The sequence below is a fragment of the Lithobates pipiens genome, unplaced genomic scaffold (assembly GCF_037356315.1).
Source record: "Lithobates pipiens isolate NorthernLeopardFrog02 unplaced genomic scaffold, aLitPip1_a1.2 Scaffold_22, whole genome shotgun sequence".
In the NCBI taxonomy this organism is placed as follows: Eukaryota; Metazoa; Chordata; class Amphibia; order Anura; family Ranidae; genus Lithobates; species Lithobates pipiens.
In genome coordinates this window covers 100,868,172-100,885,179 of record NW_027507784.1, presented here as the reverse complement: position 1 = coordinate 100,885,179, position 17,008 = coordinate 100,868,172, and the positions used below count along the sequence as shown (strand labels likewise).

General features: G+C 38.7%; 1 protein-coding gene across 1 annotated transcript; it reads right to left on the bottom strand.

Moving 5' to 3' along the window:
* Positions 1-2,505: 2,505 nt before the first annotated feature.
* Positions 2,506-7,933, bottom strand: DLX1 (distal-less homeobox 1). Its single transcript, XM_077448004.1, has 3 exons — positions 7,352-7,933; positions 6,769-6,968; positions 2,506-4,045 (listed from the first exon to the last, which is right to left on the bottom strand). The coding sequence occupies exons 1-3, from the start codon at positions 7,653-7,655 to the stop codon at positions 3,797-3,799; spliced, it is 753 nt and encodes a 250-aa protein (XP_077304130.1). The 5' UTR covers positions 7,656-7,933; the 3' UTR covers positions 2,506-3,796.
* Positions 7,934-17,008: the final 9,075 nt, after the last annotated feature.

Sequence of the window (17,008 nt, the reverse complement as noted above, 5' to 3'; positions counted from 1 at the left end):
GGTGATAGAGAATAGATAGATGATAAGTAAATACGAAAATAGATAGATAGATAGATAGATAGATAGATAGATAGATAGATAGATAGATAGACAGATAGAGACTGTTTTTTGACTTAAATCTATAAACTTTTTTGTAATTATCAGCCATGTATTATAATATATATATATATATATATATATATATATATATATATATATATATATATATATATATATATATATATATATATATATATATATATAATACATGGCTGATAATTACAAAAACGTTTATAGATTTAAGCCAAAAAACAGTCTCTATCTATCTACCTATCTATCTATTTTCCTATTTTCGTATATATATGTATATCTATATATATCTATAGATATACATAGATCTATCTATAGATCTATAGATATATTTGTATATCTATATCCATGTATATAGAGATACATGTAGCTATATATATATATATATATATATATATATATATATATATATATATATATATACACACACACATACACTTTTTAACACAACCTCCAGTGTAAAATTGATTTAAAAGCTCTAAACTCGCTTTTAGGGCCAAAGTTATTATGAATCCAGCGATCCATTGACATTATCCTGCCTATCTATGATACATTTTTCTCATATGCCCTTGTGAAAAAGGGAGACTTACAGCTGATGATCCAGTATGAGAACTGTCTTTGTAATCTGCAGGGTGTATTGACAGAACAATTACAATTTGAAATGTCTGAAAGAGGGGAAAATCTATAGAGGTCCAAAGTAAATATGGCTGGGATTCTAAGAGAAAAAGTCAAAAAGCAGTAGTGATAAGGTCACCTGGGTAATTTCACTGCTCGAATCGACTTGGTTACAGTTTCAGATGCTATGGGGACACCTGAGGCCAGATGTGATCAGAGTGTGCCTGTAGGTATGGGCGACTTACCGCTATGCAGCTGTCAAGGTGCTACCAGCCACCCTATGGCACTTACTGATGAGACTTTATAGTAACCAGACATCTGGAGAGCCTGCTGCCTTGCTGGGGGGATGGGGGGGAGTAAATCAGGCTTTAATTAACCAACTTTCTCAAAAAAAAAAAAAATCTTGCTGGTCCACTTCCTGCATGAGCTACTTCAGTTCCTACAGGCAGCTGATCTCTCGTGGGACACACAGGTGGCGTGTCAAATCCACTCACACTAGAGGAAAAAATAAGTGGACTTTATCTGTAATAAAATTGTTGAATGTTAGGGGGAGACAATGACTGGCAAAGCTATAAGCTGCATTATTATTATTATTATTATTATTATTGTTGTCATTATTTTCAGCATCAAATTTAGATTTTTTTTTTGTGTATGAAAATGCTGTCTTGTAATAATCAGATGCACTGAGTTGTACCATTGGCCGAGGCAGCTCAATGTAAATAATACCTTGAAATAGTAACAATGTACTGTTATCCAATTTTCTGCTTCAGTGTTTCCTCTGATTTTATCACACCAAACCATCAGCAATGGCCTTCTGGGTTGCCACTTTTTGACTGTCCCTAGGTAAATTAGACGTTTGCATAGACATAGGAGGAATAGTACTATATAACCCTTTGGCAGATGTGATTTCATTGAGATATACTCATAAAATGACATCAACGTTGTAACTACTTGTATTTGCAGCATGATTACATGCTTGGAGTGATACATTATACCAGTCACTTTGCATACTGAGGATGAACCTAAATAAAAGATCACGTGATGTCTACATAAATTTAATTGTGGCTATTTGTTTAAATTCTTGCTCAAGTTTTTTTTTTGTTGTTGTTTTTTTGCTTCATATTTAAAACAGTCTTTCATTGTTTAGTAATTTAGTAAAATGTAGTGAAATACAGATTTTATTATGTATGGTACTTCTTTCATTGACCCAAGTAGCACTGTTTGTCAAAGCCAAGGAGAAATTCAGGGGAAAAATATTGACACTTTTATGAGTCTGCAAAATCTAGTAGGTGGTGCAATGCAAACTTTGTTTTGTTTGGATAAAGTTACAAAACAAAGTTTTGGATAAGACTGCACAAATAAGGACACACATATATACAGGCATATCCCACTTTTAAGTACACAATGGGGTTTATTTACTAAAGCTGGAAAGTGCAAAATCAGACTTACTTCTGCATAGAAACCAATGAGCTTCTAACCCCAGCTTGTTCAGTTAAGCTTTGGTAATAAAACCTGGAAACTCATTGGTTTCTATGCAGAAGTGAGCCTGATTTTGCACTTCCAAGCGTTAGTAAATAAACCCCATTATGTACTTAAAAGTGGAAGATACATAGATCTATCTATCTATCTATCTATCTATCTATAGATAGATAGATAGATAGATAGATAGATAGATAGATAGATAGATATTCAAATTATCAAAAATACTTACTCATAAAATAAATAAAAAATAGATATCAAAATAATCAATATTACCCACTGATAGAATAAATGAATAAACCAATATTAAGTGGGTTTTTAGTAACTGAATAACACACCACCTCTTTTTCAAAACCATTTTTACTGTCTTAAAGAAACTTTTATAACTTATTTACAAAGTGTTTTGATTTTTTTTTTTCCTTTAAGATACAAAGCAATAAGTTAACATTTTCAATATAAAACTAAACTTTTGACATATAAGAACACTAAACACAACGGTTCTCAGTAATCACAGATTCCAAAATTTCACAAAGATGTCAAAATTCCATTTCACAAAAGCATCATGGGTACTTACAGGCACGCAGAACAAAACAGAGGGCAAAAAAAAAACTGTGCAACATTTTTACAGAACACTAATAACATTATGTACAGGGATGTGGGGGGGGGGGGGGGGTCCTACAGATATTTACTTTTTCATACTACCACCATACTGCACTGCAATAGGTGGGTTATCCAATAGCCGGCATGCAGGAGCTTCATATATGCACACTGGGTGAGGGGGGCGATTTAATTGGATTTCTAGACACTGGTAAAAATGCCAAATTTTAAAAGTGAATTTTCTACAAAAGCCAATTGTCTTTTTCTAAGATTTTGCACTGTATCACATTATTTAGGTATTGGGCAAGCGGGCCCGATTTAGTCTAAGCCATATTAACAGATTATAGCATCACTACAGGGCAGAAGGTGATACAAATAAATTCAGAAACACACAGTACCAACCTCAAAGCATTAAAAAAAAGTTTAACAATTGTTTTTGCATTAACAATAACTCGATTCCTTTTTTTTTTATTATTATCAAACACTCCAGTTTGCCAAACTGGCATTTTTTATCACATTTGTGTTGATGCACATATTTTGCTCCAATAAATAAGTAATTTGCTGATCCACCAAAATTGAGACAGTTCATCTGGCATGGAGATTGAATAACGGGCTCCTATAGGGGAATTTGCTGATTGTGGGTTGGATAGGTGGGGGGAGAGAGGTTGGAGAATGAGCACGAATTACCAAGAGACAAAGACAGACATAAGAGGCTCGGTGTCATTGTTCTTCCATCTACAAACATCTTTGCTTCCAATTGTCCTCAGAGTATGGTGTGTATGCCTGTATTCTCCACTTCTGGCTGCCAGGCTCTCCAGTGCCTGGGCATAAAATGGGTAGAGAGTGCTCTGCCAACTATTGGGTACCAGCCCGCCTCATGTTGCATGTTGTGAGCTCCACCACTTTGTCCACTGGAGTCACCACGATTAAAGGCACAGAGCTTCTCCTCTAAAGTGGGCTTCTTTTTTTTTTCTTTTATCAGATAACAATGCAGTTTTATGAAAAAGGTCCCTTTGGGCAGATTTGGCCGAGGTGATCACATCAGCTGAGGCTGCTGCATAGCTTCTTGATGAGCTGATGGGTACCAGGAGGTGTAGCTTGGAATGTAAGCTGTCCCAGAGGTGGCCTTCCCAGAAGAACTGGAGCTGTTCCATACCGGGGGCACTGGTGGGGAACCGGCAGAAAGTGACCTACCATTAGCTAGGGCGCTGCTTTCCAGTGCTGCCCCCCCTTGCTTCATCAGTTTCTTGAATTTAGACCTTTTGTTCTGGAACCAGATCTTCACCTAACGGAAAAAAACGATTCAAACCGTTAAATCCAGCATCTAAACAAAAACTCAGCAAAACAGCAAAATCTCCAAAAACACCAAAACAAATTCTCAACAACAATAAATATGCATGCATATGTATCCATACATGTAAACAACAACATATCATTTACATATATATTATAAATCTACATAAATGCAAGTCCCTGCATAATTTGTTGCCTTTTTTTTCTAATATGCTTCCTACCTACACATACGAATATCTACATATGTATATGTTTATATATATATATATATATATATATATATATATATATATATATATATATATATATATATAAACACGTTTATGAATACATTAATACCTGATTAGGGTTTTTATTCAGCATAAGCTTTATAGTTCTAGTTTATTTTCCCTGTACATGTTTTATATATATATATATATATATATATATATATATATATATATGTAACGGAATGTAAATGATTTATTATGTATTCATATCTTATAGTTTCATGCTTGCCCCGGTATTAATTTAATCATTAAATAATGTGGTAAGATTAACATCAGAATCGGTGTTTATAATTCCATAAAATAAAGAATTGTATCTGCTATGATGTAAGGTACACACAAACATGTAGTCAGTGCTATAACCATTACAATATGTATATGATCTAAATAAATACATGGTATAGATAAACTATAACTAAATGGCGTATGCTAAAACCGTTATAATATGTATAATATGTATATGCTATTAATAAAAACATTATTTAAATGAATAGTATAGGCTATTACCATTATATGATGTTAATGCTAAAAATAAACGAAAACTAAAAATAGTATAAGTTTATTAATAGTTATTTTAATTAAATCTGCAGCAATATATTTTTCCTTAAAAACCGAAGGTCCATGACTATGGAAGGGGCATTGTGTGCAGTACATGCCCCCGGCTAGGTGCAGAGCTTTCTGTCGTGCGTTTTATTTTTATTTAATTTGGCAAGCACGTGTAACATACAATTAACAAAATCCCTTCAGTGTATCCTGTCAAGATAGATTGTTCATATAACTGATTGTTATAAAATACCATCACTTGTACTTTTAAAACTCCACCTTACTTTACTTAACCATTTAGAAACCAGCCTAGAATGCTCTCAAGGGCTCTTAATGTACCGAACAAAACAGACCAACATTTTCTGTTATAATGATTTATGTTTAGAAAGCACAAACACAAGGACAGCATTGTCATTTCTTATAAATAATCAGAGATAATCAGAGATAAATACATATCAGCTGCCATTAAACTAAATAAAAAAATAAAATGGAGGCATTCCAATGCAGCTGTAGTAGGCAAATGCCGACTATTAATTGGCACCCCAGGGCTTTGTAGCTGGGCCACTCTTTTTTTTTTTATCATAATAGAATTATATATATATATATATATATATATATATATATATATATATATATATATATATATATATATATATACCAGGCCAAAAAATGCTATATGCAATCGTGTCACTGATCATAGTATAGTGTCAGCATAGTGAAGTTATGCCAAAATTAAGATTAGATTAAAGTGTAGCCTTAGGTAGTGCCAGGGGCATCCAACTCACATGACACACATGAGTGTTTGGGTTGTATGACACCTGGGTTCTAGTAAGTAAAAGGAAGGGCACTGGGGCCAGTGATGCCAAATTATGAGCTAGGCAATAAATATATGTGATGAAACAGTGTTTTGGCATGTGTGGCACCTGGGTGTCAGGATATTTAGGAGGAGTATATGGGCAATGCCACCTAGGTGCCAGGGCTAAACCTGTCCTGGGACAAGCATTTTGGTGCCAGGACTTGAAGAAGGGTGCCAGGATATTTAGGAGGGGCATATGCCACCTAGGGCCAAGATACATGCCAACTGAGTGGCAGGTCTGTAAAAAGGGTAGACCGGATATGTAAAAGGAGTACATGCCACCTGAGTGCCAGATCTGTGGTGCATATAAGAGGCATACATGCCACCTGGGTGCAAATAAGGGTGGCAGGGTATGTAAAAGGGGTACATATAAGAGGGGTATATGTCACCTGGGTACCAGATCTGTAATAAGGGTGGCAGGGAATGTAAGAAGGGTACATATAAGAGGGGTATATATCATCTGGGTACTAGATCTGTAATAAGGGTGGAAGGGTATGTAAGAAGGGTACATCTAAGAGGGGTATATGTCACCTGGCTGCCAAAACTGTAATAAGGTTAGCAGGGTATATAAGAGGGTATATATAAGGGGTAAATGTCACCTGGCTGCCAGATATGTAATAAGGGTGGAGGGGTATGTAAGAAGGGTATATGAAGGGTATATATGAGGGGTATATATCATCTGGGTGCCAGATCTGCAATAAGGTTAGCAGGGTATGTAAGAGGGGTATATATGAGGGGTATATGTCACCTGGCTGCCAGATCTGTAAGGAGGGTAGCAGGGTATGTAAGAGGGGTACATATAAGAGTGGTATACATGAGGGGTATATGTCATCCAGCTGTCCGATCTGTAAGAAGGGTAGCAGGGTATGTAAGAGGGGTACATATATGACGGGTATATATGAGGGGTATATGTCACCTGGCAGCCCGATCTGTAAGGAGGGTAGCAGGGTATGTAAGAGCGGTACGTGCCACCTAAGTGTTGAAGCACAGGGGTGTGTGGGTTAGGTGTGGATGTGGATAGAAGAAGCCGATGAAATGAGTAGAGGGTACCTGTGTCTGGGTAAGTCCCAGGGAGGCTGCCAGCTCCGCTCTCTCGGGCAGTGCCAGGTACTGAGTCTGCTGGAAGCGCCTATTTAATGCCTGTAGCTGCAGACTGGAATAGATAGTCCTTGGTTTCCGAATCTTCTTCCCTTTGCCATTAAAGCGAACCTCTCCACCTTCCACCACCGTGCTCTTCTCGGTCTCTGCCCCTGCATGGCACACACACCAAAAACAACATCAAGCAAATATCAGGTAGAAAACTGACAACTCAACAACAACAACAACAACAGAAAAAAAAACACAACTAATAAGCGAACAGATCAAGTGTGAGAAATCAGAAAATAAAGCTCCAGCAGCCAGTGCAAGCTTCTATTTTTTTTTCTTTCCAGCATGCTGCAGTTTAGGTTTAATTACCCTTAATTGCATACATTGTTTATAGCGCCACGCAATAAATAATTAGGCAGGCTAATGCGCGCACATCTGGGCTGATGCTGAGCTGAGCTCAGATCTATGTGTGGCTGCGGGGGGACGGCGGCTGGAGCGCTCGGTCGTGCCTTTAGAGAAGGGAGAGAAGATGTCCATTGTACTGTACCTGGCTCCTCTAAGCGGCTCTGGCTGAGGCTGGAGCTGTTGGGGTAGGGCTGCACGGTACTGATGTAGGGATTAGAAGTATGGCTGCTCACCGAGTTCACATAGGGGTAAGCCAGCGGTCTGGAGAAGGATGAGGCGCCGCTGTACGAAGTGTCGTGCTGGGCTGAGTGCAGGCAGTGCATGGAGTAATGTCCATGGGACATGGGGGATGGAGGCATCTGCTGGTTCGGCGGCCCGAACTCCATGAACACCGCCTTCCCTGACACCGGGCTGTTCAGACTTTCTGGCATAGTAGTCATGGTCATTGCTTCTGTCTTCCTGGGTTTTTCCCCCTGCCTCTATTTTTTTTTTTTAAAGGGGGGAGGGGGGGATATAGTTTTGCCTTATTTTTTTTTTTTTTTTAAGGATCCCCCCTTTTTTTTTTAATTTTCCAATGGGGGTCCTCCCGGAAGGAAAAAAAAGGGATCCCAATTTAAGCGGATCGGATTTTTTCACTTTCCATTCATAAGAAAAAAAATGGAGTTTTGCCTCTTTAGGGGAAAAAAAGCAAAAAAAAAGTCCTAGAGGCGCGAGGCTGTGCACAGCTACACAAACTCGCCCGAGAGCTTTGACTCAGCCCCGCTTTGCATATTCATGAGGCGGCGCGGCGGATTGGTCGGCTGCCTGAATCCGGGCGCTGCCATTGGCTAAAACGCGCCTCGCGGGGCAGCTTCGCTGTCTAGGGGAGTGAGCGTGGAGCGGAAGAGCAGAGGAGGCTTTTCCCAGTGGCCTGTGATCTGCCATCTATAACAACACATTACTAATGAAAAGTCTGGGGGACCGGGGGACAAACACACGGGGGGATCAGGTACACAAGGCGAAGGATTGTTTTAATCAGCCACATCGTTTATTTTTGTTCCTTCTCCCATATTTTACAATTGCCCGGGTTTCGCCGTTCAATACAGCGAAGTGAAGCGCCCACACAGCACTTTTCCACTCAATTTGTGATTTAAGACAGCAATAATAATTCTCCACACACGGTGAGAAAATCTGTCACATCCAGTAAACATCCACACACTGCAAGACTCAATGGGCCTGGCCAGGGCTGAGATCTGATCTGTACACACCAGTGACCCCATAAGATCTGATCTGTACACCCAGTGACCCCCTAAGATCTGATCTGTACACCCCAGTGACCCCCCTAAGATCTGATCTGTACACCCCAGTGACCCCCTAAGATCTGATCTGTACACCCCAGTGACCCCTAAGATCTGATCTGTATATCCCAGTGACCCCCTAAGATCTAAATCTACACACCCAAGTGACCCCCTAAGATCTGATCTGTACACACCAGTGACCGCCTAACATCTGTACACCCCAGTGACCCCCTAAGATCTAAATCTACACACCCCAGTGACCCCCTAAGATCTGTACACAGCAGTGACCCCCTAAGATCTGATCTACCCACAGCAATGACCCCGTAATATCTGATCTGTACAGCCCAGTGACCCCTAAGATCTTCTCTACACCCCAGTGACCACCAAGATCTGATCTGTACACCCCAGTGACCCCCTAAGATCTGATGTGTACACGCAGTGACCCCCTAAGATATGATCTGCACACCTTAGTGACGACCCTAAGATTTGATCTGTACACCCCAGTGACCCCCTAAGATCTGATCTGTACACCCTAGTGACTCCCTAAGATCTGATCTGCACACCCTAGTGACCCCTAAGATCTTATCTGCTCAACCCAGTGACCCCTAAGATCTGATCTGTACACCCCAGTGCCCCCTAAGATCTGATCTGCTCAACCCAGTGACCCCCTAAGATCTGATCTGTACACCCCAGTGACCCCCTAAGATCTGACCTGTACACCCCAGTGAACCCCTAAGATCTGCTCTGCACACCCCAGTGACCCCCTAAGATCTGATCTGTACACCCTAGTGACCCCTAAGATCTTATCTGCTCAACCCAGTGACCCCCTAAGATCTGATCTGTACACCCTAGTGCCCCCTAAGATCTGATCTGCTCAACCCAGTGACCCCCCTAAGATCTGATCTGTACACCCCAGTGACCCCCTAAGATCTGACCTGTACACCCCAGTGAACCCATAAGATCTGCTCTGCACACCCCAGTGACCCCCTAAGATCTGATCTGTACACCCCAGTGACCCCCTTAGATCTTTTATGCACACCCCACAGACACCCTCTAAAATCTGATCTGTACACCCCAGTGTTCCCCTAAGATCTGCCCTGCACACCACAGTGACCCCCTAAGATCTGATCTGTACACCCCAGTGACTCCCTAAGATCTGCTGTGCACACCCCAGTGACCCCCCTAAGATCTGATCTGTACACCCCAGTGACCCCCTAAGATCTGCTCTGCACACTCCAGTGACCCCCTAAGATCTGCTCTGCTCAACCCAGTGACCCCATAACCCACATGTCCTAATTACTCCAGGGAGTGGGGTCCTACCACCAGACACGCAAAACTTGCAAATAAGAGCACCTTTCATGGCTCCTGCACACCTACCCCTCCATGGAGGAACTGGGAGGATCAATACATAAAGAGCACAGGCATTGGGCAATGAAATTATTTTATTAAAATGTAATCATGTTTAAACTTAGGTAATTGAATGCTTGCTTTGCATCGGTGGTGAGCATTGTACAATCACAAATGGCACATATCCAAATATATAGTCATAATAAGAAGTACATTTCATTTATTATAGTATGGAAACAATACTATAATAATAACACTATTGTATATATACACACATAGACTTTTTTAGGTAACATAATATACAGGTAAGTAGATGGGTAGATGCCTGCTTTGCAATATATATATATATATATATATATATATATATATGCCTTCTACCGATGACACAAGTCTTGCTATACATTATATATATATATATATATATATTTATATGTGTGTATTTAACATATTCTATACATGATTTTGCACAGCAGGCGGCTGCCTACCTAACTACCTACCTAGAATATGGTACTTTAAGGCACATATACACACACACACACACATATATATATATATATATATATATATATATATATATATATATATATATATATATATATTATACGCACACGTGCTGATTGGGTTTGTATACTAAAGACACTTCTTATAATCACACAATTACAGGTGTAACAAGGCGCAGTGTTTGTGTGTGTGTGTATATATATATATATATATATATATATATATATATATATATAATGAATGTTATGGTTACATTATACTTTACATGCATGTTACCCATGGCTGTGTAAATCCTGTGTTGTTAAATATAAGCACCATATATGAATATACATTAGCACAATAAGTAATAATTTTATATATATTATAGTTGAAGCTCATTTTGACAGTAAAATAGTACACATTATGGCCATTATTGTATCCCAGGACAGCTGTATTCATTCAGTAATGCTATTACAATCATAAAGTCATATACACCAATATATATATATATATATATATATATATATATTCCATGTAGCAGCTATTGTTGTTTCCCATATACGGACAGGTCCAGTGTAGCGATGCCCAGGCCATGCCCCGGGTGCTGTAGTCAGTATTGGGTTTTGTATTGTCGGCTCGGGGAGATTCCTGCCTTGTAGGAGATAATTAGGGAGCGCCGGTAATGGTTTCTTCCCTAATTCGGTGGTGACTGTACGTGGCACAATGATCCTGTAGAACTGGTTCTCACGTGCAGCTGTATTGCTCCTGATTCATTTGATTAAATGCTAGTCTCAAGTGCTCTGATCCCCAGCTGAAGCGGCCTCATTAGCATAACACTGATGTTTAATTTTCATACGCATAATTAGCCATATATTTAACAATAATAGCAACATGCTGCCTTTCACTATTAAACAGCCTGGGATTTAATCCTGCTCAGCTGAACTTGCAGCACCGCTATCACCATTCCAGCTTGTGCCAGGCTGTGGTCAGGCGATGGGATCACACTGTATTGCTGTGATATTGATATCCTAATAATTCAATCTTTAGCTTTATAAAGTACATAGTACTGCCTGATAGCAGAGAGGGAGCTGGCCTGTTGTAAAGGGGGGGGGGGACCTGGCATTGTAAAGACTAGGTGTCACCATAAAAGACAGATTAATGTATAGAGTCTTGGTGCAGGGAGCAGTGATCATTCACTCTGACCAGGTAAAGGGATTTGTAATTCTGCTTGTTTTATACAGAAGCCATAAAATACAAAGCTCCCAGTGATTGGGATGAGTTCCTGTGTATTAGCTGATTGCTGCCCAGATTACTGCTAGTGCTAGGTGACACCAGTCATCTGTTTGTGTGCTGTAAGCAGTGACATGGAACATTATTACTATTTTCCTGAGTATGAGATTATATCAATGTAAAGGCTGCAATTAAGAAACTGACCCTTTCTAAAAATAAAAATAATAAAAAGGACTAACATACTGGTCACACATGTTTTTGTTGTTGTTGTTTCACTATAAGATCTTATGGCTTCAAGTGTTAAAGGGACAAGGAAAAAAAATATATATAAACTGTCATATACAAGGAAGCATGTGTGTCTCATTAAAAACATGCCAAGTTTGTTATAAAGGTCCTTAAAATACAATTTGTCATAAAGGTGACAGCAGACAGTACATCCTTGGCTCCACCCCCTTTTCTTTCCCGAAACACAATCTCAATGTAGAGGTTAGATTAATAATACAATTAACTCTGTTTATCTAAAAATATAAATTTCAGGATGTGAAATCATCACAAGTAAACTGCTACTTAATTATCATTTGCACTGTTCTACATTTTTGCATTTTTATTTAAATAATAATAATAAAAAAAATAATTGTTTTTACTTTAATTTTCAAATGTTGCATCTCAGTGCTGTTGATCTGTTGCTCTCTGTAGCCACCTACATGCCTTTCCTCAAGGGATCGTTTCCTGATGAACACAATGGTGGACCATGACAATTATTATTATTATTTTTCAGGATTTATATAGCGCCAACCATTTAGGCAGCCTTTACAATGTAAAAGGAGACAATACAGTTAGAATACAATAAAATACAAAAGGATTAAGAGGGCCCTGCTCAGAAGAGCTTACAATCTAATAGACATGGCAATGGGGGCTATTTACGAAAGGCAAATCCACTTTACACTGAAAGTGCACTTGGAAGTGCAGTCGCCCCAAATCTAAGGGGTAGATCTGAAATGAGGGGAAGCTCTGCTGATTTTACCATACAATCATGTGCCAGCTAAAATGCTGTTTTTCGTTTTCCTTGCATGCCCCCCTCCGATCTACAGCGACTTTACTTCCAAGTGCACTTTTAGTGTATTTTTAAGTGCACTTGCAGTGCAAAGTGGATTTTCCTTTAGTAAATAACCCTCAATGTGTAATGTGTGTGGAAAAGGACCACTTGTAGTTTCCACTGCAAGCCTTGGTGACAGAGTGACAACAGAGGAGCTCAAATTAGCAGACAGGGACAGAGAGTTGTCCCCCTATATCAGGAAGCGCCCCCCCCCCCCCCAAAAGAACCTTCCTTCTAGGATAACCATATATATATATATTTAATAAAAGCTGCAGGTTTTAAAAACATTTAAAATGCTATTAAGATGTTACATCTTATATACGATTTTATGATTGGGTTTACATAAACATAAAGCAAATTGGTTAGGTGTGAGACAAGGCCAGAGTCTTGTAGAGCAGACAGACACAATCTGCTCCTAATTTTCACATTTACACCGCCAAGTGATCGGCAGTGAAAAATAAATGAGGTTTTGTGCTTTTTATGTAAACAGACAGGGCAGCCAATCAGCTGCAGAGGACTTGCATGAAGATTGACAGCTCAGCACTGCTCTGTGCCTGGCTCCTGCAGAGAATGATTCAACATGGAGGCACCAAGAGTTCTATTATTAATTTTAAAAAACGGTGAGAGTGGTCGAGTGCATAATGTTATTGTAGTGAATAAATCTGTACAACAGGTGTGTGTATTTCTGAACGGTTCTCTTTCATTAGCCACAGTGGGGTTGTGGTACTAAGACTGGAGAATGCAGAATCCGGTACAATAGTAGCCAATCAGCTTCCAACTTCAGCTTGTTAAATTAGGCGTTTACAATAAAACCTGGAAGCTGATTGGTTTCTTTTGCAGAACTGCACCAGATTTTGCACTCGCACGCTTTAGTAAATAAACCTGAATGACTAGTAGAAAAAAAGTCAGAACTTTTTGCAATAAATAGTAATAGGATGTCTGTAGTATCTCTGGGACACATATACATGCCCTATACAGGCATACCCCACTTTTAAGTGCACAATGGGGTTTATTTACTAAAGCTGGAAAGTGCAAAATCAGGCTCACTTCTGCATAGAAACCAATGAGCTTCTAACCCCAGCTTGTTCAATTAAGCTTTGGTAATAAAACCTGGAAGATGATTGGTTTCCATGCAGAAGTGAGCCTGATTTCAGCTTTAGTAAATAAACCCCAATGTGTACTTAAAAGTGGGGTATGCCTGTAACTATATAAACACAAACACTTTTTTTTTAATTATGAAGATCTTTTATTTCACATGATATATCAAATAATGAAGTATGAGAGGTGCCCATGGCTCCCTGAAATAAGAGCTCCAGGACATCACTATCTATAGAGGGTCGATTCTCATATATTGCTCATTCTTTAAATGGAACTCAAGGTTTGAGGTCTATAAGTGACATCTACCAGAAAGCAAGGGGTTAATGTTACCTGTCACAAATCACAAGGTGCCCATGTGCAATGTCCCATCACAACTTATGTGGCACTACAAGTCCCAGCATTTCCTGACCTTGATGACTGAAGCCTTTCTGTCCACAGGCAATGGGACTACAATTATTAGAAAATGTAGTAAAGACCCCCTTAGACTAGATCGTGGGACCTTCACGGACTAATAATCGGAATACGACAGCCCATTTCCTATTTATTAGCCGCATTTTTTTAATTAAGAATTTGAAATGGGGATAATAATTCGCACCACCTCTGTAATTGCTGCTCCATAAACAGCTTGTTACCGTATCAGTGGGTACACTCTTCATACATTCCTAACAGGGGAACACGAGCTCACAAAGCAACACACACTGAGCGATCAGATACAATCGGTGCGACTGATCGCAAACAACTCCTTGTCACACTTTTCTCACCTGAACACGGATCTGCCAACATTAAACCACCATTATATTCAAATACATCCATTACTAAACTCACAGGACACAAATTGGAAAATAAAATTGCAATCTGTTTGCTACAAATTTTATCATAAACAGCAACTAAAGTGGTAATAGAGATTAGAGAAAATGAAAATATGTGAAGAGGGAAAATTATATAATGATTAAAAATAATAATAATAATAATAATAAAAAATCTGCTGTTTAATGAAGGATCTGCAAAGCTCTGTGATTGATCATTTTGAAAGGTTATTGATTTTTTCCTTTTTATTTATTTTTTTTACAATTCTTGCATGTTCTAAATGTCAACTCCTGCGTTACATACAATAAAGTCATCATTGGACTGTGTCTTGTCTGTCATTTTTTACACTGAGGTTATTAAATAAGCTGCAAATAGGACATTGCTTGACCTACAGCAGCCAGACTTTTTTTTATATCCAAAAACGAATAAAATAAAATGTGATTACTAATCAGGAGCAGGCGATCACAATGTGCAGATGAGGAGTAGATAGGGCTGAGCTGTGAGCTTGGACTGGATCCCAGAGGCTGGTTAGCGGTCTCTGAAGTCCAATTTGAATACCAAATGAAAAGCGCTCACATTCCTGCAGCCTGATTAGCAGCTTCCTAATTACACACTCCATGCATTACCTCCACCAGCCCGATCTGCACATTATTCCTTCTTTTCCCTCTATTACATTTTTTTTGGAGCTATTATTTTTCTCCAAACATACACGTTTGATGCAGATTTTTTTTTTTTTTTTTCTTTTTAAGCAAAAGGGCATTTCTTGACATTTTGCAATGATTTCCTAAATAAGCACAACCCAAAACAAAAAAGGTACCTATAACACACAATAAAAATTTAATAAATAATTGCTGGGAAAATGACATACACACAAAAAATACAATAATGACACGATAAACAATCTAAAACAATTTTTAGAAAACAATTTAAAACAACAAAATGTATTGTTTTAGATTGTTTATCATGTAATTTGTGTATTTTTGTATGTCTTGAATATAAAACAATAAATAAATAAATCTAAAACCAGTAAAAATATATATTAAAATGACACAAACCGAGTCCATGATTTTACGGTATAAAAGAATCTTTATTACTGAGCCAGGTGGACAAAAGGAATACTGATTCAAAGGTGTTCAAAAATTAAATTCAGTGTGTGCAATTTATAAATACATATCATACATCTGGAAAATAGAAAAATCTACACTGATATGTACAGATAGGGGAGCAGAGTGTGTGTTATTTACTAAAACTGGAGAGTGCAAAATCCAGTGCAGCTCTGCATAGAAACCAACATCTGGCTATACACTATGCAATTTTCTTGTTCAATTTCCTTTAGATTTATCTTCAACTACGTAGTGCAAGGATACATTTTGGTAAATTTACTAGAAAATTATATAAAGTATGGCCTGCCTTATTGTCGATGCTTAACCTCTTCCGGACCAGCCGTCGCAGTTTTACTGCGGCAGGTTGGCTCCCCTGCGCGAAACAACGTAACTGTACGTTGGCTTGCGGCGTCCGTATAGCTGGTGCACAGCTTGGGGTGCTGATGCTGGTGGTGCCGATGCTTGTGGCTGACAGTCGTGATGACCGCCCATGAGCGATTGTGACCAAGAAACACAGAACATGGATGAGGGTAAGCACACACTTCCCTGTTCTGTTCTGACAGGAGTGACAGATCGTTTGTTCCTATTAGCTAGGAACCACTATCCGTCACTTCCTTTAGTCAGTCCCTTCCCGCTTCAGTTAGAGTCACCTCCCAGGGAACACAGTTAACCCCTAGATCGCCCCCTAGTGTTAACCCCTTCACTGCCAGTGACATTTTTACAGTAATCAGTGCATTTTTAATCGCACTGATCACTGCATTAATGCCAATGGTTCCAAAAATGTGTCAAAATTGTCCGATGTGTCCACCATAATGTTGCAGTCACAATAAAAATCTCAGATCGCTGCCATTACTAATAAAAAAATATGCTATAAAATCGATCCCCTATTTTGTAGGTGCTATAACTTTTGCACAAACCAATCAATATATGCTTATTGTGATTTTTTTTTTTTTACCAAAAATATGTAGAAGAATCAGCCTAAACTGAGGAAAAAAATAATATATTTTTGGGGCATATTATAACAAAAAGTAAAAAATAATGTATTTTTTTTTCTAAATTGTCACTGTTATTTTGTTTATAGCACAAAAAAAAAAAAAAAAACGCAGAGGCGATCAAATACCACCAAAAGAAAGCTCTATTTGTGGACAAAAAGGATGTAAATTTTGTTTGTGAGCCACATCGCACAACTGCGCAATTGTCAGTTAAAGCGACGCAGTGCCGAATCGCAAAAAGTGCTCTGGTTAGGAAAGGGGTCGATTCTTTCGGGGCTGAAGTGGTTAATTAAATTAGAAGAAATGGCAGCACACCACTGTAGATCACAATCCTCTTTATTTGGACATCCCAAAAATGACAGGCATCAG

Coding starts and splice junctions, on each gene's coding strand:
- DLX1 (XM_077448004.1), bottom strand. CDS start 7,655: ATGACCATGACTACTATGCCAGAAAGTCTGAACAGCCCGGTGTCAGGG. Junction 6,969..7,351: donor GAGCCGCTTAGAGGAGCCAG/GTACAGTACAAT, acceptor TGTGCCATGCAG/GGGCAGAGACCGAGAAGAGC. Junction 4,046..6,768: donor TGGGACTTACCCAGACACAG/GTACCCTCTACT, acceptor TTTTTCCGTTAG/GTGAAGATCTGGTTCCAGAA.